The sequence below is a fragment of the Lissotriton vulgaris genome, chromosome 1_2, assembly GCF_964263255.1.
Source record: "Lissotriton vulgaris chromosome 1_2, aLisVul1.2, whole genome shotgun sequence".
NCBI lineage: Eukaryota > Metazoa > Chordata > Amphibia > Caudata > Salamandridae > Lissotriton > Lissotriton vulgaris.
This window is the reverse complement of record NC_141686.1, coordinates 319,387,326-319,411,163: the sequence shown is the minus strand read 5'-3', so window position 1 is coordinate 319,411,163 and position 23,838 is coordinate 319,387,326. Positions and strand designations below refer to the sequence as shown.

Here is a 23,838-nt window from a genome sequence, read left to right as displayed (position 1 = left end):
GACTTCCTGCTGGTGAACTCATATGCACCTAACATAGATGACCCGAGTTTCTTTACCGGCCTGCAGGAGCTTATAGCGACGGACCTGGATGCCCCCCTCCTCTGGCTTGGAGATTTTAATTGTGTACTGGATCCACTGCTGGACAGGCATCCCCCCCGGGCGGGTACAAAACCTCGGATGACGGCACGACTCCGGGAGGTAATGGAGAATCTGGGTGCTGTGGATGTCTGGCGACTCGGCAATCCGGGACTGAAGCTTTACACTTGCTATACCCCCACACATAACACACATAGCAGGCTCGACAGGGTCCTTGCGGCCAACATTGGCGCATCCCTTGTTTTATCGGTCACACATCAGGCCCGGTTCTTATCCGACCACTCGCCCGTGACGTGCACGGTACAGTGGGTAGACCGCTCCTCCCGCCCAAGGACCTGGCGGATGCCAGGGGATCTTCTGCAGGATCCGGTGGGACGGGAACATGTGGAGACGTCCCTGCGTAATTATCTGGACCTGAACTGGGAAGTGGGTGATATCCCTTTTGCGACCAAATGGGATGCCCTTAAGGCAGTTGTGCGGGGCGCCTGTATGGGTCTGACATATGGAGTTCGCAAACAGCTGCTCCGTGACCTCGCGAGTGCTGAGGAGCGCCTCAGCCACTGCCAGTCCTTATCGGACCCGGATGGGTCGAACATGGACTCTGAGCGGACAGCCCGAGAAGGCGTCCATGATATCCTAAACCGGCTGGATAGATTCACTCTTGGTCGATATCGCCAACGCCTTCACCGTGAGGGGGACAAATCGGGCCGATTGCTGGCCTGGATTCTCCGAAGAGAATCGGCCCCTGCGCGGATTGTTGCGTTGAGAAATCCCGCTGGGGTCCTAGTACACTCGGAACGGGACCTTCTTGCGGTGCTCCGCACACATCTGCAGAAGGTCTATACTGCTGACCCCCTGGTGACAGAGGCGTCCTATCAGCCATACCTCCGGGATTTGCCCCTCCAGACCCTCTCTAAAGAGGATGCTGAGGACATGGATGCTCCAGTGACGCTTCATGAGGTCAAGGTGGCGGTGGCCGCCCTGCCGAAGGCTAAGTCGCCGGGTTGAGACGGTTTTCCACCAGAGTTTTACCAGGCGTTTGTTGATACTCTCGCGCCCCATCTCTTGCAGGTTTACCATGAAGCGATGGTGCGAGCTGCGCTCCCGCCCACCATGCAGCAGGGTGAGGTCTGCATGCTCCTGAAACCGGGTGGGGATGACTGTGATCCTACGGCCTACCGGCCGATCACTTTAATCAATACCGACGCCAAAATTCTTACTAAGATCTTGGCCACCCGGCTGGCTTCGCATATGACCCACTTGGTTCATTCTGATCAGTGCGGGTTCATTCCGGGCCGCAACACCGCCATGAATCTCCGGCGTCTGAACCACGTTCTACATGAGGTGCGCGATAGGGAGGATCCTCAGGTCCTGGTCTCGATAGACCTGGCTAAAGCTTTCGATACAGTTAGCTGGGGGTACCTATTGGAGGTGCTTCGGTTAGCGGGGATGGGGCCCCTTTTCTGCACTTGGATTCGGATCCTTTACAGTGCGCCTACGGCCAGGGTCAGGCTCGGAGCGGCCCGCTCGGAGGAGTGGAGGTTGGGCAGGGGCACCCGTCAGGGGTGCCCCCTGTCACCGCTCCTGTTCGCTCTGGCGATTGAGCCCCTCGCAGTGACACTACGCGCGGAGATGGCACCCTGGGGAATACGAGTGGGGGATGTGGTACACCTGGTTTCGCTTTATGCGGACGATGCGTTGTTCTACCTGACCTCCCCGCGGGAGTCGCTGCCGATCCTGTTACGCCACTTGGAACGCTTTGGTGCAGCTTCTGGGCTGCGTCTTAATCCTGAGAAATCCCTGATCTTTCCCCTTGCGGGATGCGGTGAAGACCCTCGTGTGGGTTTCCCGCCCCTGGGGCTGCGGTGGGAGATGGAGGCCTTCCGCTATTTGGGTATTCAGGTGGCTGTCTCTGATGAACAATTGCTGGCCCGCAACGCCGACCGTGTGCTCAGTTCCCTACAACAATCTGTGTCCTTTTGGAATACGCTTCCTCTCTCCCTCATGGGACGATTGGCCGTCTCAAAGATGGTGATGCTGCCTAGAATATTGTATATCCTACAGAATACCCTCTGTCCTCTTCCTCCTCGAATTTTCAACAAGCTTAACACGATGCTTACCTCCCTGCTTTGGGCAGGCAGACGCAGCAGAGTTGCGCTGCGCACGATGGTCAGGCGCTGGGAGGAGGGGGGCTTGGAGGCCCCACGCTTTGATCTCTACTATTACGCGGCCCAACTTATACCGGCTGCGCGCTGGTTCGCGGGCACGGAAAATTGGGAATTGCAACTCCTGGCTGGTAGCGCAGATGAGAGGGCGTTGCAATTGGCTCTGATGCGTGGCAGGGGTGCGGATGGCAACCTGCCGTATATTGTTCGGCATACTGCGGGGATCTGGCAGCGAGTGGTGGAAAGAGTGCTGAGACGGGCCCCTTTTCATAGGGAGCTGCCGATATGGATATTGGCACTGGTCGCTCTAATGGAAGAGCACATGTCGTTTCGGGAATGGCGTGAGGGCGGCTGCGACACATTGGCAGACTTATATCCGGACGAGTCCTTTGTGACCCTGGAGAGAGCTGTTGAGGCCTTCAGTCTTACGGGGGGCCAATACCTTCACTATGGAGGCCTGCGGGACATGGCGAGAGCGACGTGGCCACAGTTCCCTGAGGCGCCCCAGGTGTCCCATACTTTGAATATCTTGCTATCGTGCGGCGCGGGACGGCGATTGATAACGCTTTTCTATGCAGCGATGAGAAGCGACTCAGCGCCTCCGGTGTCTCCGTCCTGGGCGGCGTGGGAGGCAGATTTAGGGGTTGCCTTGGACCCGGGACAGCGGAGGCGGATAGGGACGCTTACCAAGAAGGTATCGTGTAACGCACGTTTCAAATTAATCCATTTTAATTTCATGCACCGCACTTACGTAACCCCAGTTGCTCTGCGCCGTATTGCGGCGGATAAATCGGATGCCTGTCCTCGGTGTGGTTCAGCAGGAGCCGGATTTCTCCATCTAGCTTGGGAGTGCCCACTAGTCGGGGACTTCTGGAGGGTAGTGGTGGCCTACATCCGGAGGGTCACGGGACTGTGTCTTGACCTGTCCCCGATCCATTGCTTGTTAGCCCTGGTCCCCAAACCTAAGAAGAGGAATCTGTCATATAAAATGCTGCAGCTGCTCTTAGTGCTGGCTAGACGGCGGGTGGCTATAACCTGGATGGGACAAAGGGCGCCAGATATGACATTATGGCTTCGGGATGTGGGGGAATGGACATTGGCTGAAGAAACGCACATGCAGCATACGCGTAGGGATGAGCGGCTACAGGAGGACTTACTTGCATGGCGTATGATGTGTGCGGTGGGGTCGACTGACAGCGACTCCGATGCTACTAGTGCTGCATTGTTCTCGTCCGAGGAATCGGGACCTGAGGAAGGGGTGGCGGGGGACGGGGAGGGAGAGTAGGGGCTGGGGTACTACCCTGATGACTACGCACATGTTCCTTATGTCAGTTTCTGTACTTGCACTGTATCCCGTGGATCTGATTCTTGCGTTTCCTGTTCTATCTGCAACTGTTGGAGCCGGGCTGGGGGGGTGAACTGCGTACACATGTATTTTCTGTACCTTGATGCCAATTTTGGGGAGGGAACGTATTGTTTATTCTGTCGAAACAATAAAGTTTTTTTTTCTTCACCCTTAAAAAAAAAAATTCCACATTATGCAGGCACAAAGACCACAAACGGAGGAACAACATAAATGTTTTTGCCCATAAGTATTTTCTGTCCACAGATAAATAGTGCTAACTTAATGGAAACATTGTCATTGAATGACATAAAAAAGCTCACACAAAACAATAACAGAACATAGAGCCTGGCCAAAATGGTAATTCATGGAGACCAATGCGCAAGGGTGCAACAAAGAGTTTGGTGTTGTGGGAAAGGGCTGAATAATTTCTAGCTGTGTTTTGTAATGTGCTAACAATGCGCTTTAAAGGCGAACATTGGCAGAGCTGTAAAGATCGCTATCGCTCTCGTGACCTGCATCTGTGCCTGTTTTGGGAATGGAAACATTCAGGGAATTGCCCTTAATCACAGGATGGGAAGCTTCTCAATAATAAAAGGTTATGGTGGGTCAGAGAAAAAAGAACATGCAACAGAGGCACAAACAAAAGTTGTATTTTATGAACTCTACATTTTAGAGATAATCAATGTGCAGATATATGTGATGAAAGGCTGTGTGTCTTTGTTATTGTTGTTTATTTGTTGAATGCCTTTCACAGATCTGAAAGGGAGCGTGTCATTTGTCTTTTAGGGTTTATGTAGCTTGGAAAGGTAGCGTGTTGGCATATTGTTTTGTTTATTGTTTTTTTGTCTGCAAAAAGTGACGTGTTGCAGGCATGCACGCTGATTTTAAAGCATCACAGCTTGATGTATATATTTTTGGACGCGAGACGCGTGTGAGAAGCAGGGAGGGGTGGCGGGAGAGGACTGAATATTTTTGAGCTGTGTTTTAAAAGAAGACCACACTGTTCTGCAGAAGCCGAAAGAAATTTACTTTGAAACAGATAATCCGAGAGTTCCAGACAAGCGGCTGAATCCACTCACCATAGCAGTTGCTGTGATGTACAGTGCTAAAGCAAACCCACTATGACTGGTAAAGTGAAAGACGGGGTGTTAAAAGAATACAGCTTGTGCACAGCCCTCCATCTCCTACACCTGTCTCCGCTGTGAGGCAGCAGGAGCCCCATGACGGACTGCAAGGGAGGGGAGTGAGAGCACAGAGTGGGTGGAGGAGCGGGGCAGGAGAATGAAACCAACCAGCGCGGTGCTCTGAAAGTGTGCCGCGCTGATATAAAGAGCTCATACCTGCGGAGAAGGAGGGTTGCACTGCAAGGAGCAGGCCAGGCACAGACCAGTGCCCCCTGCTCTGAGGAAGGCTTCACAATCCTCCCTCTCGGACCAGGCTGGAGCCCTGTCAGTGACTGGAAGGGAGGGGGAGATAGAGCAGAGAGAGTGGGTGGGGAAGGCGGTAGGGGAGATAGGACAGTGAAAGCAAAACAGCACGGCGGTCTTGAAAGAGCGTTGCGCTGATTGAAAGTAAGAGCTCATAGAAAGAGCTCAGAGCTGTAATTTTCCCTAGAGACCAGAGCCAGTCCACGGCTCGGGCAGCTACGACGAGCAGGAGCAAAGCAGGCACAGACAGCAGTGCCCCCTGCTCTGAGAAAATAGTGCTGACAGACCATAAATGAAACTTACTAAGTAACAACACATGTAGAAAGGACCGGTCCTCATGGGAGGTAACGATAGAAGACAAGGCAGTACTAAGGAGGGACAAATAAGCTTATTAACAAATGAAAAGCCAACATTTAGGAAGGACAGTGACAGTAGCCAATTAAAAAGATGGGAGGAGAGTGGGCGGAGCTTCAAGTTCATACCTCAATTCAGCATGTCTGGAAGAGACCGGACAAGCGCTGCCTAGGTGAGACCTAACATGGGAGGTAACAAAAGAAGACAGGGTGGTACTAAGGAGGAACAATTAAGCTTATTAACAAATGAAAAGCCAACATTTAGGAAGGGCAGTAACAGTATCCTATTAAAAAGATGGGCGGTGCTTTAAGTCCATACCTCAATTCAGCATGTCTGGAAGAGACTGCACAAGCGCTGCCTAGGTGAGACCTAACATGGGAGGTAACAAAAGACGACAGGGCGGTACTAAGGAGGAACAAATAAGCTTATTAACAAATGAAAAGCCAACATTTAGGAAGGACCGTGACAGCAGCCAATTAAAAAGATGGGCAGAGAGTGGGCAGAGCTTCAAGTCCATACCTCAATTCAGCATGTCTGGAAGAGACCGCACAAGCGCTGCCTAGGCGAGGCCTAAAAAGGCAACAGAACTTAACTGCAATGTTTAAATAGGTCTAGACGTATTTAAACAATGCCAATGTTATAGAATAATTGGGGGAAGTTATGAGGCGGGCCTGATGATTATTTTCCCCACCGGAGTGGCATTAAATAGTTTGAATATCACTGCTGTAGGGGGGGGGGTCTTTATACACTGGGTCCGCACATGCGCAGTATCGGTTGTCTCAACACGTGGGACAAGTTTGAAAACCAATCCCAAAGCCCGCTTTAGAGAAAGCCCCACCCTTCACCCGGCTGCGATTGGCTCGCTGCGTAAAACGTCACCGGTTGCGTTGTCTTGGGAACCCCTCCGCTTGCAAGATGGCGCTACCCGAGCCCGTGCGGAGGCAGCTGAACACCTTCACGCGCACCGTCTTCACCGACACTAACCGCACGGGGCCGGAGAGCGAGGAGGAGGTGCGGACTCCGGGTGAGTGTGCCGGGGATCAGTGGTTAGTGTGCAGCGTCTCTCTCGCAACTCACCCGCGAAGGGCGGAAGTGCGCGTGACGCCATGTTAGTGAGGTGCGGAAGTGCGCGTGACGCCATCTTTGTAAGGGGCGCGAGTCCTGCACTGGAGCAGTAGTGTGAAGTAGGCAGTGGCCTGTAGTGGTTGCAGTATTCCCCCCACCCCCTTGCGGCCACTGTGCAAGATATGTCCTCTCCTCTGCTGTCCAGTGCTCGTAGCCCTCCACAACAGTGAACAGGCTAGATTAGTCACTTACAAAGGTTTGTTTTTTATTTTACTCGTGTGTTGACTCGACGTCGAGGAACTCCCATCCTTTTTTTAATCTGAAAAGTTAGATGTTAGGATCTGCCCTGTCCCACTGGTGCTTCGATAGGTTCACTAACAACATCTGCTTTATGGAGGACCTGTCCCTGTGAGAGTGTGTGTTTTGTTCACGTTTTTTGAAAGTGATGGAATGTAAACAGAGCCTGATGTGAAGCCAAGAGTGGATTCATATGCTCTCCTGCCAGGCAAGACTGCTCCAGCTGGTATAAACAGCACTCTAAGACGATCTTAAACATGTTGCAAAGCAGCAGAAATGGAAGTGCACTAACCAACATGACACACCGACAGTTTGTCCAGGCATAGCTGCCAAGTTTTCAGGTTGCCTGTGTGTGAAATTGCCATAGTTTCAGTGTTATGAGTGACATTCTACTACCTAATGTGTGACACTTTCTCACCAGCAAAACCAAGCAATAATGTGCTAAATATCCTCCATTGCTACCTTTAGAACAATGAGAAGCACTAGTCTGACTACATGGTCCATTTAATTATCATTAACAAATAATTAGCATGACCCATACCAAGTTCCTCATAACTCCATTAAAGGTATCAGAAACAGCCAGCCCACACAGGGGTATATTTACAAGCAGAGAGACAGAGCGCAGCGTCACTTCTTAGCTTAATGCAGCTCTCTGACACTGGAAACGCAGGCCTGCACCATCTTTAAAACCATACAGTGCAGCTCTGCACTTCCCCCTGAACTGGCGCTAAATTCAGCTGCCTTGCACCAGGGTGCAAGGCTGTCTGATTTGTGGGAATGATTGTTTATGTGCAGGAAGGTGTCTCTTCCTGTTCATAAACCATCTTAAATGGTGATTTGTAACTTGTAAGGGTGCTGCTTTGTGCAGCACACATACAAGTTGCAACTCGTCATTTTTAGAAAGATTATTTATATGCAGGAAGGAACACCTTCCTGCTCAAACAATCATGCATGGCGTTTTGTTGTTTCTATGTGTGCTGCACAATGCAGCACACATAGCACCGGCAGACACAAGGGGAAATAAAGCATTTCTTCTCGTTTCGCCACTTAAAGAGCAGGTTTCTTTGGTCTTAATTTTGGTGCTGCCCCATATTTACACCACCCTTGTAAATATGGGTCAGTATCAAAATCAATGGGTGCTGTGGTGGAATACCCACGGCAACACCCATTGCCCACCCCTTTCACGCTATGTATAGCCTGAACTGGGGGCCTTATTAACAAGGCGTCATTAAGCCACGCTAAGTGCCTTAATGCTGCCTTGTAAATAAGGCGAAGCCCCTATTGCTACAGGAACCACGGAAAAAAGTGACGTTCCTGTTGCAATTGGAGCTTGTAAATATGCCCACTTGTACATATCCAGCAGATTTACCCCTACTCAATGAGCTCTAACCCCATTTAAGTCAATCAGCCCGGTCATTTCTAGGCCATTCTAGCCCCATCTACCAGAACCAGTGTGGCCCTGTCCAGTCCATTGTAACCCCATTAACAACCATTAGAACCAGCCTTGCCCTGCCCAGCCATCCAACTAGCCAGTTCCAACCATCCTACCCCATGTACATCTACCAAAACCAGTGTGGCCCTGTCCTGTCCATCGTAGCCCCATTAACAACCATTCGAACCAGCCTTGCCCTGCGCAGCCATCCAAACGAGCCAGTTCCAACCATCCTACCCCATGTACATCTACCAGAACCAGTCTTAAATAGGGTTGCCACTTGGCCTGATCAGTTTTTTAATGTCCTGGCCTGCACAAAAATTAAAGTCATCTTAAGTCAGTATTCCCCCCTCCCCCCTCTTATCAGTCCATATTTAAAATGACAAACATCAGAACAAAGGACTTTAAAATGTCTTCAGGAGCTGCCTTAATGGTCAGCGACTTGCTATTAAAGTAAACAAAATCTGAAAAGCCGTTTTGATAGTGGACAGAGACGATTTTATATAAATCCTGTTTACTATGTTCCACCCCCCCCTGGGTTCACAGCTTACTGGACTTTGGGCGCAGCTTTGACTCGCTTACCGGTTTGTGTCCCCGTCACCCTCCACCTCCACTTGCCTTGCCGTGTCTCTAATCTCCCCTCCTCTTTCCCTACTCCACTCTGTCTACTTCCCTTGCTCCTACTCCCCATTCTCCGGAATATCTCCCCTTGCCTGCTTTCACCACCTAGCCCCCTGTCTTCTTGTGCCCTTTGATTTAGCAGTCCTCCTCCCCTTTTTGGGGAAAGATCCCAGTTATATACACTGGAGTCTCAGCATACCCGCTGAGAGAGTCCACAGCGCCATGGGAGCCCCTCACAATTGAGGTATGGTATGTCACCCCTTGCCAAAGCACTCCCTCTCCCCTTTTGGGGAAGGATCCAGTATATAGCCCTTGGAGTCTCAGAGACCCCTTTGAGAGAGTCCACTGCCCTTAGGGAGCCTCTCGCAACAGAGATGGGGAAATTATACCACTCTCCCTGGGATCACAACTTCTGGACTTTGGGCGCAGCTTTGACTTGTCTACCGATTTGTGTCCCTGTCACCCTCCCCCTCCTCTGGCCATGCCGTGTCTCTAATCCCTCCCCTCCTCTTCCCTCCGTCTACTTCCCCTGCTTTTACCCCACCACCCCCCACTGCCCGGAATATCTCCCCTTTCCAGCTTTTTCCCCTACCTATATGTTCCTTTTTGTTTGTCTCAACCTTACTTGTAACTAAAATTGCCATGCTCTAATAACTGTGTAACCTTTTGTAAAGCTGTAACCTGCAATTTATTGTCTGATACCCATGTAAAGCGCTCTGATACCTCCGGGTCTAGCCAGTGCTATATAAAACCTTTTAAATAAATCAAAACAAAATAAAGATAGAGGGCGATAGATAGATTGTGATAGATAGGGGGTAATAGATAGATAGAGGGCGATAGATAGATAGATGGCGATAGATAGATGGCGATAGATAGAGAGATAGATACATAGATATAGTGAGGGAGATAGATAGAGTGAGGGCGATAGAGTGAGGGTGATAGATAGAGTGAGGGTGATAGATAGAGTGAGGGTGATAGATAGAGTGAGGGTGATAGATAGAGTGAGGGTGATAGATAGAGTGAGGGTGATAGATAGAGTGAGGGTGATAGATAGAGTGAGGGTGATAGAGTGAGTGCAATAGATAAAGTGAGTGCGATAGAGGGAGGGCAATAGATAGATGGCAATAAATAGATAGAAGGCGATAAATAGATAGATGGCGATAGATAGATAGATAGAGGGCGATAGATAGATGGTGATAGAGGGCGATAGATAGAAAAAGGGTGATAGATAGAGTGAGGGCGATAGATAGATAGATGGCGATAGATAGATAGATGGCGATAGATAGATAGATGGCGATAGATAGATAGAGGGCGATAGATAGATAGAGGGCGATAGATAGAGTGAGGGAGATAGATAGAGTGAGGGCGATAGATAGAGTGAGGGCGATAGATAGAGTGAGGGCGATAGATAGAGTGAGGGCGATAGATAGAGTGAGGGCGATAGATAGAGTGAGGGCGATAGATAGATAGATAGAGGGCGATGGATAGATGGTGATAGAGGGCGATAGATAGAAAAAGGGCGATAGATAGAGTGAGGGCGATAGATAGATGGCGATAGATAGATAGATGGCGATAGATAGAGTGAGATAGATAGATAGAGGGCGATAGAGTGAGGGCGATAGATAGGGTGAGGGCGATAGATAGAGTGAGGGCGATAGATAGAGTGAGGGCGATAAATAGAGTGAGGGCGATAGATAGAGTGAGGGCGATAGATAGATAGATAGAGGGCGATAGATAGATAGATAGAGGGCGATAGATAGAGTGAGGGCGATAGATAGAGTGAGGGCGATAGATAGAGTGAGGGCGATAGATAGAGTGAGGGCGATAGAGTGAGAGCGATAGATAGAGTGAGAGCGATAGATAGAGTGAGAGCGATAGATAGAGTGAGAGCGATAGATAGAGTGAGAGCGATAGATAGTGAGAGCGATAGATAGAGTGAGAGCGATAGATAGAGTGAGAGCGATAGATAGAGTGAGAGCGATAGATAGAGTGAGGGCGATAGATAGAGTGAGGGCGATAGATAGAGTGAGGGCGATAGATAGATAGAGGGCGATAGTGAGAGCGATAGAGTGAGAGCGATAGAGTGAGAGCGATAGATAGAGTGAGAGCGATAGATAGAGTGAGAGCGATAGATAGAGTGAGGGCGATAGATAGATAGATAGAGGGCGATAGATAGAGTGAGGGCGATAGATAGAGTGAGGGCGATAGATAGATAGAGGGCGATAGATAGTGAGAGCGATAGATAGAGTGAGAGCGATAGATAGAGTGAGAGCGATAGATAGAGTGAGAGCGATAGATAGAGTGAGAGCGATAGATAGAGTGAGAGCGATAGATAGAGTGAGAGCGATAGATAGAGTGAGGGCGATAGATAGATAGAGGGCGATAGATAGATAGAGGGCGATAGATAGAGTGAGGGCGATAGATAGAGTGAGGGCGATAGATAGAGGGCGATAGTGAGAGCGATAGAGTGAGAGCGATAGATAGAGTGAGAGCGATAGAGTGAGAGCGATAGAGTGAGAGCGATAGATAGAGTGAGGGCGATAGATAGAGTGAGGGCGATAGATAGAGTGAGGGCGATAGATAGAGTGAGGGCGATAGATAGAGTGAGGGCGATAGATAGAGTGAGGGCGATAGATAGATAGAGTGAGGGCGATAGATAGAATGAGGGCGATAGTGAGGGCGATAGATGGAGTGAGGGCGATAGATGGAGTGAGGGCGATAGATGGAGTGAGGGCGATAGATAGAGTGAGGGAGGGCGATAGATGGAGTGAGGGCGATAGATAAATATATAGCAGTTTCACATATTGCCGCAGTGTTGTTTTCGGTCTTCTTTTTTTTTTCTTAATTTGGAACGAACCATCTTTACACAGACAAAAAAAAAACCTACATAACCAGCTTGTCAGGTAGCATTAATCAGAGAGTTCAGGTGTTAATCTATTTAATGCGTGCTTGTTGTCTGTTCATTTTATAGCATGAGATGAGCTCCCAAGGGTGTGTCCACTCACATCTAAATGCAAACGTGATCACTAAAAGATAACAGTAGCACAAAGTTACAAAGTAGAAAACCTTAAAAAAAATTGCCAAGGCTGCCACCAGAGTAGAGTGAAGGATGCATCAACGGCAACATTAAAACTAGAATAGAGCTGGCTGTGGTAAGCGCTGGATGGGAGAGGGGTCTTCTGTGCATGTGGTTCCAAAATCTGCTCCAAACATTGTGTCGGGTGTTGGCAAAGCTAAAGAAACCTGGCTTGGGACCAATCAGATCAGTAATTGAGGGAGGTGTGGCTCTAATGCATGGGTACTCACAAACTTTTTTTCGGGGGCCAAAATTACATTTTGGCTTGTGGTGGAGGGCCGCTCTGATGAGCCTGCGGATGGGGACGGGAGGGGTGGGGGCGACGGGCCGTGGCTACTAAAGTAAAAACAAATCTTCAGTGTACAGGGCAGGAACGCAAGGGGCGGGTATGCCTGTGGTGTACAGGGTAGGGATGTCAATGCCCTGTGCTGTAAGGTTCATGAGTAAGGCTCCCTGTTTTCAGTTTTTACGGATTTATACAGATAAATACAGACAGAAAACAATGTGTTTTCTGTTTGTATTTATTTTTAAAAGTGGATAAATACAGACAATTTGCTTCTTTTAAGTGACTCTTCGTGCTGTTTCTCATGAATTATAGCCCAAGAGCTGAGCAGATGTACAGCATGGGAAATTAACAAACAGGATGAAATTTCTTTAAAATAATTGCATGTATCAACCTTAATTTGTGGTGTAATGCTAATATTAGCCAGTGGATGTACTGCTATGTAATATTTGGCAACTTAAATAGCTAAAACACTCCAGAAATCAAAGTATGAGTGCTCGTCTATCATTTAATTAAGTATGGAAATGTACAGTTTCACAACTACATTTATGCGCAAAACATAAAATAAATATGGATAAATACAGATAAAATGCCCCAAAAATAAATATGGATAAAAACAGACGGAAGTGTTCATTAAATAAATTCCATAAAACCAGGAGCCCTATTCATGAGGCACCAATGGTCGATGAGATGTAGTGTATGAGGCAGGGGTGCAGGGGCATTGTGCTGTATGAGGCACTGATGCATCACAGAGCTGGAGTGTACGAGCAGGGGTGGGAGGGCACTATACTGTGCGTGCGATATGGCACAGATGAGTTCAGGGGCTGCACATTTAACTAAGTATAGATGGGAAGCAGCACTGCATTTGGCAGGGATATTAAAACCCTGGATCTGCACCTTTGAGAAATACAATTAAAACGTGTTTATTTCTAGCAAGATTAATCTAGGTCGGTTAATCTTACATGTACTCTTGCTAGTTCGAAGATTCCCTTTGAGTTGCTGGTCGATTTGTATAAATGTAGGTCCATTCATTTAAATAATTAATTCATGGTCACCCCCAATCTACAGCTGGGACGGGAATCAATTATGAGTCCACTTCGCCCTCACTAAGGCACACGTCACTGGGTCACACTTGGATGCATTCCTACTCATTGTGTAAAGCGGGAACTCAGTGGCTAGCGTGGCGCTACAGACACAGTACCTATAATCACACTAAATGTCACTGAGCATCCATGAACACCATGCTTCGCACCCGCACCACATCTCTAAGAGACCTGCTTGAAGAAAAAGGCAGAATCACAGCATACTTCAAACAGTAACCTAGGAATGTTTACAGAGGCCTGCCAGCTCTAAGGAGAGGAACCAGTATGGCACCAGGGAGGCTCGTAGCTTAAACTAAAGGAGTCTTATTCAGAAGGCACTATAATTACATGTCCTCATTGGGAGGTATAGGAGAGAGAACTATTGGACAGGCCTAGTGTGGTAACATGGATGGGCCGCCTTCATGGCTGTTAATATAGCTGTTTGGTTAGTGAGGTTTAAGATCTGCACCACAGCAGTAGTCCCCCCACCCACACCCTTCCCTCCCCCCCTGTGGCTGGTGCTGATGTCTAGGCTGGACTGGAAAGGAAAGCCAGCAACCTGCATGCCAGACGCGCAACGCCCAAATGGCTCAAAGGGCTTAAGCTACACCCCCCCTCCCCTCATGTGTGCCAGCCCGGGCTGAGACAGCTTCCCGGGTAAACACATAGACAGTTTTTGTGCTGCCAGCCACACCCAAGTACTACATACATTGCTAAAAGACCATTCACTTGTTTACGAGGCTTTATTGCATTTTCACCCCTTCTTAGAGCTCCGGTATCTCTCGTCACTGAGCAAGAAGGGGAGGGGGCAAATGTGAGGAGGTGAATCACTAATTTCTTGAGCATGCTTCTTAGATTGCTTTCTTGTTTTTTACTATGAATGCGGTCCAGAGGAATGAACAGGCAGAACAAAGACTGCTGACTACGTGCGTCTGACGTTGTTTTTCACACGGGGGCCGCATCTAAAGGTCTGCCGGGCCGCAAATGGCACTCGGGCCGTACTTTGAGTACCTAGGCTCTAATGCATGCTGCTTGCTTTATCAACTTCAGAAGGATGAAAGGCAGAGCCCACTCACAATTCTGAAGCAGACTTCCTTAAAACGCATTTGGAAACTTGGTTTTCTCACTACAGTTCTCTTACTTCTTGGTTGGTTTGACTCTGTAGATTAGTCTGTATCGCAATAGCGCTTTGGTACCTTGGGTTTTAGTGCGATTTATAAAACAATATCATTTCATGTCATTCGTGGGAATGATTTGGAAACCTGCAGCTTTAAAAAAGATCCCTGCAGGGGATTACTTTCTGGGGGAGCTGTCTGCATGGGCATGAAGCAGAGCAGATTTGCGCATCACGTGTGAGTGGGGACGAGCTATAAGAACCCCAGCTTGGCGCATAAAGTGACTAACCCAGAATCAAGTAGTGCTGAGTCAAGAAGAGACATGAAGGGGGCGGAGTGCAGCGCAGCAGTACTGAAAAGCTGTCACAGGAGTACACGTCATAGGCCCGCCTGTCTCTGTCACCTATCACAATACACCCCAGAGAGCCGCAGTGCATCCTTGGCCCACACCAAATTCACCCAGCGCCCCCTGCAAGCGCCAGGACTGTGTGCGCGCGTGTGTGTGTGCACATCACAGCCGTGGATGGTGCTGTAGACGGCTGGCTGCCCACAAGGGCTGCGTGTTTGCATGACTCGAGGGTTTTGCGGGTTCAAGTCCTGCCGCCTTCACGGAACCGGTCAGGACCGGAGCCGCTGCTGGAGTGTGGGGGTGTTCAGCAGGGCAAGGGGAGGAAAGTCACAAGGGACCTCTAATCCACGAGCGTAGCTTCAAAAGAAGTGTGGCTATTTTTAGGACAAGTGGCATTTACCATAACAAACATTCCGCGTGGCCGTGAAAGAGACACAGCCGTGTGAAAGTGAAAGTGACGGTCGTGAAACGCTCTGTGGTGGGGGAGGGAGGGCAGTTGTGAGAGGCGACAAAAGACACGAAAAGCAAAGCAGAGCAAATGTTAGTGCGAGTGATTAAATAATTACTATCGCCACAGAAACCCAGACATGTAAGAAGGGGTTATTAAAATTCGGAAATGTTGATCCATGACTAATCATGTTGTGCTCCACTGGCAGTAATACTATTTACAATGGTACATTTACCAATGTAGATTTAATCATGCCTCTGTCTTGCCTAATGATTTTGTATCTGAGCTGGATGGCCGTGGTAATATCAGGAGCAAAAGTTGGGTTAAATAGGTTTCTGTGAGGAACAGGAGGTCTGGTGGGAGGTCATGATGGAGCTTCAAGACTTGTATGGCAGAAATCGAGAGGGAGCATGTGTTGCATAGGAAGCAACGGCTAGGAGAGAGAGATGTTGATAGGAGGGTTCTAATGTTTGCAGTGTGGGTTAGCTGGATGGTGCTGGTGGACCAGAGGTTCAGGCACAGTTGAGGTGCAAATAGGTAGACACCGGCTTGCCTTTGGCATGCCAGCTGCGAGTCCACGCAGCAGCTACTATGAAAACGGTCTAGGAAGGGGGGAATGGGAGATACGTATGGCTCTAGGCTTTCAGGAGCAACAGTGGCGGAAAACGTGGCACGGAAGCAGTGGCTGGAAGAGAGCAGGGCGCAGAAGGGGGCTGAAAAGATGATCACGGGGACAGAAGGGGGCTGCAAAGCTTATCAGAATCCCTTTGAGAGAGGGGCTACGAGCAGAGAAGGGGAACATGCCGCTCTGCTGTGAAAAAGACACGGCTGTGTGAAATTGAAAGTGACGGCCGTGAAACGCTCTGTGCGAGGAAAAGGAGAGAGAGAGGGGGAGCGGGGCGGGTTGTTGCAGCCCTAAAAGGATGTTCTGGCATTGCGCGGAGGGGGGCGGAAGCGGCTTCCTTTGAAGTCTGATTAGGGGTTGGGGGGAGGCAGCCTTTGAAGTCTGATGCCGAGGCTCAGAAAAATGGTGGTGTGTGACGTGGCTGGCAATGATGTGCACGCGCCTGGCTCACACGAACTGTACGCAATCCGCAGCTAGGTAGACTTTTCGGACCGCTTACTATAATCTCGCCTATTTACCCCCGCGGGATAGATTAGGCAAGACCTAAAAACTACAGCCCGCCTCAGTACCTGCTCTCGGCCAATTCTGTAACTTGGTCACATAAAGGCTGGCGCCTTGCTGTATTAGTAAAATAACATCAGGCAAGGCATCACCCCTGAATCCATGTGAGGGACCAAAGCACTGTCTCTGCTGGCAGGGCGGGATTGTCTGTATTCATGAGACCACGTGGTACTCTCTCTAGCTGGGCAGGGTGATTCGCGTCATAAAACTGCTTCAGTGACTGGATGATATCACAGGACGCAGCGTGGTGCAATGTAATGTTCTTAGGGGGAAAATAACTTTTGACACAGCCACTGTTGCGAGGACATAGAGCATGTATCTGAGCAGCACATCACATTTGCTGCGTAAGTGCATTCCAGCCTCCCCTCTTACAGCGATCCTCAAGGTGGTCCCTGGGACGCTATATTTGTAAGACCAATGCATTTTAGTGCTGGGATGTGGACACCAGCACTACAATGTGTTAGTCTAACCCCTAATGCGTGGTACGTGGCAGGCTGTATACTAACTCGTTCTCATATATAGTCATCAGAGTGAACAATCCCCAAGACACAAGAGGTCCATTCGAAATGTATTTGTGTCAGGTGACGCAGAGACAACAATCTGCAAAACATTCACACTGGTTAGGTTTGATGGTTGCAAGATGATGTCTTATTGAACACATTGAAATGATAACTCACACCACCCAACCACACCAGATACTGGTATGGAAGGAAATCTAGAAGTTGAGAACCTCCGCTGGAAGAATGACAAGTGCACCCCGAAGTGTCAAGATATAATACAAGTGGCAAATGTGGCTCTAAACAAATATCCATTAACATTACACCACTGCTTCCCATGCCACCTACAATCAGAGTATTTTACATTTTTTGCATAAAGCTCTACTTTTCTCTCTGTCACTGAGGTGTGGACTTAATCAGAGTGAGGAGACGCTCCAAATGTGGGTCCTCATCCCTGGCACCATCTGTTGCCGGTCGGCGTGAGCTGACGTCTGCGTACGACCCAACTCTGGCTCCCAAGGCCAAGACACCAACTAACACTTGGCGAGCCGAAGTGCAGAGGAGGCATCAGATAGCTGGTCCTTACCCTCCTAGAACTTTGCTGGGGGAGTCTAAGACTGACCTACTGCATACAAAACAAGCACTGGTAAGTGCTATACAATGCTTTCCGCTTTGGAGTACCGTCTTCATTAGAGCCTCTGTTTAACTATAATGGTGGAGCAGCCAGCACCTCACCATTGCAGAGACTTTCTCTGTTTCCTCTCTCGCACACCAACAGGGTGCTTGAACCGAGCAGTCTTACAACAATGGCCCGGAACTAAACATTTGACAGTGGTCCCTTCAATATAGCCTCCCTCTGCCCCCGATGGATCCTAGACATTGAGGACAGGGGCATCTAGGTCTGTGTTGAGGGGGTGTGCAGGTGGGAGCAGGAGACCTTGTCTGTTGGAAAACCGACAGGCCATGTGGTGTGACCTTTGCCCTCAGGCAGGCGGCTATGAGTACCCCCACTGTGATGTACCAGACAGGGGTAAAGGCCAGAAAGGCGTTCAACAAACAAAGCTGGTTCACCTCATATTGACAGAAATGCTGGATTAGGAGGCAGGGCCTGAGAACAGACATCAAATGTTTTACCACCACTACACGGGGTGGCTTACGCTGCAAGATATCATGACAGCAATCAAGGGAATAAAGTCCTCGCTGGAAGCACACATGGACTCTCTAACAAATGAGGTATTTCTGATGAGGGCGGATCTTTGGACCATGATTTCGCGAGTGAAGGAAATAGAGGACAGTACTACCTCTCTCCACCTAGACACCAAAACGAATAAACATCAGGTTAACGATCTATGAGAGGCTGGTGTAGCAAGGAGGGCCGTACTGGAGGATTTTGAGGGAATAACAGGATGCAACAACATATGCATACTGGGAGTCCTGGAACACGCAGATGGACCGGCAGTGGACCTCTTTGCTGAGGATCTGGTAACCAAGGAGCTACAGCCTCTGGCCTCTCTAACTACTTTTTGGTGGAACAAGCCTACTGAATTCTGGTTTCAACGTCCACAACTGGGGGCACCCCTTCGCCTATCGTAGCCTGAATTTTCAACTTCATAGACCAAGATGTTATATTACAAACGTCCTGCAGCCTTCCCCCAGTAACCTATGAAAATGCACACATAACATTTTTTCCTGACTTTACACTCAAAGTTGAGAAACAACATCACAGCTTTCTTGAAGCCAAAAAAGCATCAAGGGACAAGGAAACAAAGTATGTAGTGCCCTTACCAGCCAAATTGCGAGTAGAAGCAGAAGGAAAGACATGTTTTTTTGCATTCCATGAAGAGTCCTTGGAATGGCTTGGGGGTTGGAAAACTGCCGGCAGGCATAAGGCTGCGAACTGCCATCGACAAAATTTATGCATTTAAAAATTCATTAGAAACTATCTCTGGCAAGCTACAGAGAAATCAGTTACTCTGTCTCAAAGTTTTCTCTGTCGGATTCAATTACCCCCAGGTACTAAACAAGTCATCTGTACGATAATTAAGCCTTTGCATGCTTCCACATGCTAGCCCCCGTTTCTAGACAAGTAGCTATGTGCAGCACACATTTGGTGAGATTGCTAAGCGCCCCCCCCCCATCCAATTTCATGAAAATGTGCATGGAAATTATTCAAAATGTGCATGGAAGTTAATCATGTTACCGGGAGCACGAATATGAATAAATCTTAAAAATAAATTTGTAGGTACACACTTTTTAACCCCAAATCAAATCTTGCAGTTTCAGGAGGCTCAACAGTCCTGATGATGATCTAAACTTATACAAAACGCCGTCGACCTACCCAAGGAAATACACCCACTTCATTGTATATATTTCTGTGGTTTTTAGCCTTGTTGTTGTTGTGACATTTCGTTTTTTCACTTCGTTCACTTATGTCACGTTCTGCCCCTTGTCACTCACTTGAGCACCTGAAAAACATTATAAGAACTGTATAAAAAATGAAAGTGAATAAATAAAAGATTCTACATGAACCTACATCTCTAGCTCCCTAGCGTTAATTAAATATTCGCATTATTCTCTTTAGGACCTTATCAGGCATCCCATGAACCACTGTTTCTTTAAAAGTACATACTTATCCCAGGTTCGCTTTATGGGGTACCCTTGTTCTCAAAATATTTGTCAGGAAATAACCATCAAACACTAGAATCTAAAATAGAATGAAACAATATTAAGAACTTAGCATGGCACATTGATTATTTGTTAATATTATTTAAACAATGCTTCAAGGAGTATCTGTATAGAGCTGCTTACATAGATCGAAGACATGCAGTATGCTATGTCAATCTATCAATATGATTGGCTGTATTGACATGCTACTTCGGATTTAAATTTATTATGTGAAAAAGAAGAGAAAACAGATAAAACAGGTACAAGATATACATTGTAAAAATGACTGCAATATTACAGGAGATAGGAAACAAGCGAGCAGGTTCAAAATAGACATTTCAAAATAACTGCAGTATTGCAGAAAGATAGACCTAAAGAATAAAAAAGAAAGGAAACAAGCATTAGAAATGCAATAGGTCTCGCAGCATTAGAGTTAGTGCTTTTAGAATTGTTTATGGGTTTTTTTGTAAATCTTTAGCATGAGGTTGAGGGTGAGTGAGGGTGAGGGGTTGAGGGTGAGTGAGGGTGAGGCTGAGGGGTTGAGGGTGAGGGTGAGTGAGGGGTTGAGGGTGAGGGGTTGAGGGTGAGTGAGGGTGAGGGGTTGAGGGTGTGTGAGGGGTTGAGGGTGAGGGGTTGAGGGTGAGGGTGAGTGAGGGTGAGGGTGAGTGAGGGTGGGTGAGGGTGAGGGTGAGTGAGGGTGGGTGAGTGTGAGTGAGGGTGAGTGGGGGTGAGTGTGGGTGAGTGTGGGTGAGGGTGAGGGATTGAGGGTGAGGGGTTGAGGGTGAGTGAGGGTGAGGGGCAGTGGCGGCTGGTGACATTTGAAAGTGGTGGGGCGTAAAATGATTAGCATATAGCACCGTAGCAAGTGAGCTCGAACAACCTGAGGGGGGATCGGGGGGAATGTCCCCCCGAGAAATTTTAGAGAAAAATAGTGGAAAAATTGTGCATTTTCAAGCAAATTTGAGAAAGCAGGAAGGTTAATGAAGCAATTGTGAAAGTGTAGTTATTACATTAATAAAGAGAGGTCATATAACATAGGTAGCTGCTGGAAGGTGATTTGTGGAAAGGAGAAGATCTCTGTGAATAAAGTTAGGAGGTGATTTGTGGAAAGGAGGAGATATTTGTGTTGTTAGAAGAGTGATGATCAAATAATCCAAAGGACTAGACGAAAACACCAAGGAATGTAAATAGACCCACCACAACTATGGATTGTACACCCAAGAGTGGTATGAGCAGGGTGACTACTACCAGGAGATCTAGAAGGAGTGACCAGGGGCAAAGGAAATGAATCTGTCAATGACATGCTGGTCACACTTGGTAGTAAGTCACAGGTGCAGTGGAATGGTTGCCTAGGTCACAGGCTGCTGAGATATTATAGAGTCCACCTTGGTTATGGTGAGCTGTGACGAGGAAGCTGCACGCCTGTGTGTGAGTTATCTAGAGTGGGGTGGAGTTGGAGGGTTCAGTCGTTGGAGAAAGGCACCAGAAAATGTGACCCACATGAACACTGGGCGCCCAAGAAGCATGAGGGGTGAGGAATTTGTGTCAGGGCGCACAGTTCTTAGGATCCTTACTAGCTGTGTAAACCAACATGATGGGCACCCCTACAGAAGGTAATAAGGGGTATCTGAGTCTCCCATATGTCTCACAGATATTCATTGGCTGTGGGCTAAATCGGGGCCCTATGAAGGATTGGGGGCCCTCCGAAAGGTTTGGCTCCCCCAATGCACCACCAGTGCTGCAGGGGCCTGCGTTACACTCTTAATCCTTGCTACCACGGCCCACACTTCTCTGATGCTTATGGATATTGGTAATTATCACAAATGTGAACTGCTACAACATCAAGATCACAAAAGATATTTCTCTTCTGTATATATTACCTCTTGGCTTGCTTGTAAAATTATCATCTTTCCTCCAGTTCTACCCAGTCAATCGGCTGTTTGTCAAACAGAACAATATCGTCAAGTCACTAATGGCCTACAGGCTTCTTAGTTTGTTCTGCCAATTTTCCCTGGGCAGGGCAGTAGATTGTGTAAGCGAGTTCAATACCTCACCTCACTCTGTTATCTATTTCAGTTCTAGCCCATTCCAACACGCCATCATCTTAAGGTGGGATTGCTAAAACATGGAGAGTGGGATGTAGTACTGAAATAAAATGGATAGAATTGTAAGTTTAGTTTGAAAAAAACCAAAAGCGAAGTTCTTTTATTCCAAAGATTTTTCATGAGCTTTGCAACACCCCCAAGTGCACACCCAAAGGGAGAACTCCCTAACACTATAAGCGCTAAGGTTGTATGCCACGCTGCATATTTTTTTCTTCTCACAGCAGAGTTTATTTTTATTAGAACAATATTATGAGTTTGTTGAGCGATGGCTATGCGTCTATTCATTTCCTGCCGAAATAATAACCTTTATTTATAAATAAGCTACCTAGAAGTGAATTGTAAAGTGCAATTTAGGTGCACATGTATCTAAAATAATATATTTCTACAAACACTGCATTTTGATTTTCTCACAGAAACGGCGGAGTACACTTTCAGTAGCAGTTTTGGAAAAAAGTTTTAGACTCAGAAGGGTTAATATTTCTTCGGACATAGAGGATTCTGAGCAGTAAAAACTGTACAGGATAAGTGCTCCCTAAGATACCAGACCACAGGCTACAGATTTCTGCACTGCCACTTCAGTAAAACCGAGTCCTGGATAAGATTGTGTGCGACCACCTGTTTAATCCTTAAGTGCAGGCGCACTGTTTACCCAAGCTCCACTAACTAGGGGAAATATCGGCTGCGCTGCAACTGATGAAGTGAAATCTCCTAATACCTTCATGCATTAATAAGAAAGTGACTTCTTTTTCCGTTAACTCAGATACTGAGAATAGCAATTACAACTTTCACTAAAATGTTTTTTTGTTCCTAAAAAATAATCCACAAATTAAAACACACACCAGCTTATATATGCAACATGAACTCACACTGCAACCATACAAACGATACTAAGTTGACATATTTGCAATATGATTTTAAGAGTGACTTTTTAATGCTTGTTGGATTCAGTGTCCGTTTAGGGCTGTTTTCAGTTCCAGTTGCACTGTGGGCCTATCAAAGACCTTTACCTTGATAATATTATAGAATCCATGCCATTTTGTCAGTCAGCCAGTCCAACACACCTTAAACGGCAAAATATGCTCTAAATAAGGAGTGATTAGTGCATCTTTGCAGAACACAAACTGACGAAATATAAGTTTTGATTGCAGTACCAAAGTCAGTTCTGCTCATTTTCGACTTTAGAAGGACTGTGCCTGAACAGCCCTGTCAGGATTAGATTAAACCTGTGATTTTAGTACCGATTGAGTTGGAGGATATTATGCCCCAATGGTGCACCGCTACTGCAGTATGGATCTGTGTTTGACAGGATTATAGATTAGAATTCTGACAGGTCTACTAAGCCCTTCATCATGCTTAGGCCGGTAAAATCCTTACCATTGATTAGGGTAGCAATAACAACAGCTGTTATTGCAGTGCCAAATACTGCTCAGGGTGACCAGCGCACTACATTACATCAATGCATCATGATCTATGATGCTTCACGTTGGTCTAGTGATCGAGGGTGGATTCTTACCATGTGACCACAAGTAAAGAAAAGAAACCTGCTTAGCATGATGACATGGACGGAAGCGGGCCAATAGTACGCTTCCTTCACCTTTGCTGCGTGTTGTTACTGTACACGCACCCGCTATAACATAGTTAATGTTGTGTGTTAAATGTAGTACATGAATGTGCTTTACGTTTGTGAACCCTGGAAGGGCACACTCCATTGGAAACTACAACAGGTGACACCAGCGTGTGATGAATCTGAAGTGCGCGCAAAACAAGATGCCCCATCACCATTTTCATTAAAAAATGAACAAAAAAGAGTAAATCTCGGAGGGAAAGTTCACTGCGTAGTTTGGGAGCTGACAAAAGAAACGAAACCTGGAAGGTACTCCGGGAAGACGAGGCAGGAGAAGGAGACACAGCAGAGCAGCACAGACGGTCTGGGGAGAGGAACAGATACATGGGGAGTCAAAGAGGGAAGGGAAAGCACAAATAAAAAGCACAAAAAACGGAATCCACAATGTAAAGAAAATGGTAACCATTTATTAAGAGAAGTGCAAGAACAAAGAGGTAAAGAAAACGAGGACGAATAAGCATGTTTAATAAATTGCATTACTTACAGGCTTGTGGCATTACAAGGCGCCCCACAGCATCCCCTGTCCCAGAAATGTAAACAAGCGCTGGCAAAGTTCCTTGCCGAAAACGTGCAGGCGAGGTGCGACACGGCAGGACGGAAGGAAGAG

General features: G+C 47.6%; 1 protein-coding gene across 2 annotated transcripts in view; it reads left to right on the top strand.

Annotated features, from left to right (window-relative positions):
- The first annotated feature begins 6,276 nt into the window (after positions 1–6,276).
- Positions 6,277–23,838, top strand: part of TMEM17 (transmembrane protein 17) — a 28,433-nt gene continuing 10,871 nt past the window's right edge. Inside the window, exon 1 of one of the 2 annotated variants that reach the window (XM_086953366.1) lies at positions 6,277–6,411. In XM_086953366.1, the coding sequence (XP_086809492.1) occupies positions 6,303–6,411 (109 nt within the window). In that variant the 5' untranslated portion in view covers positions 6,277–6,302. The remainder of the gene's footprint in view (positions 6,412–23,838) is intronic. The other variant, XR_015307573.1, reaches the window with a different exon arrangement.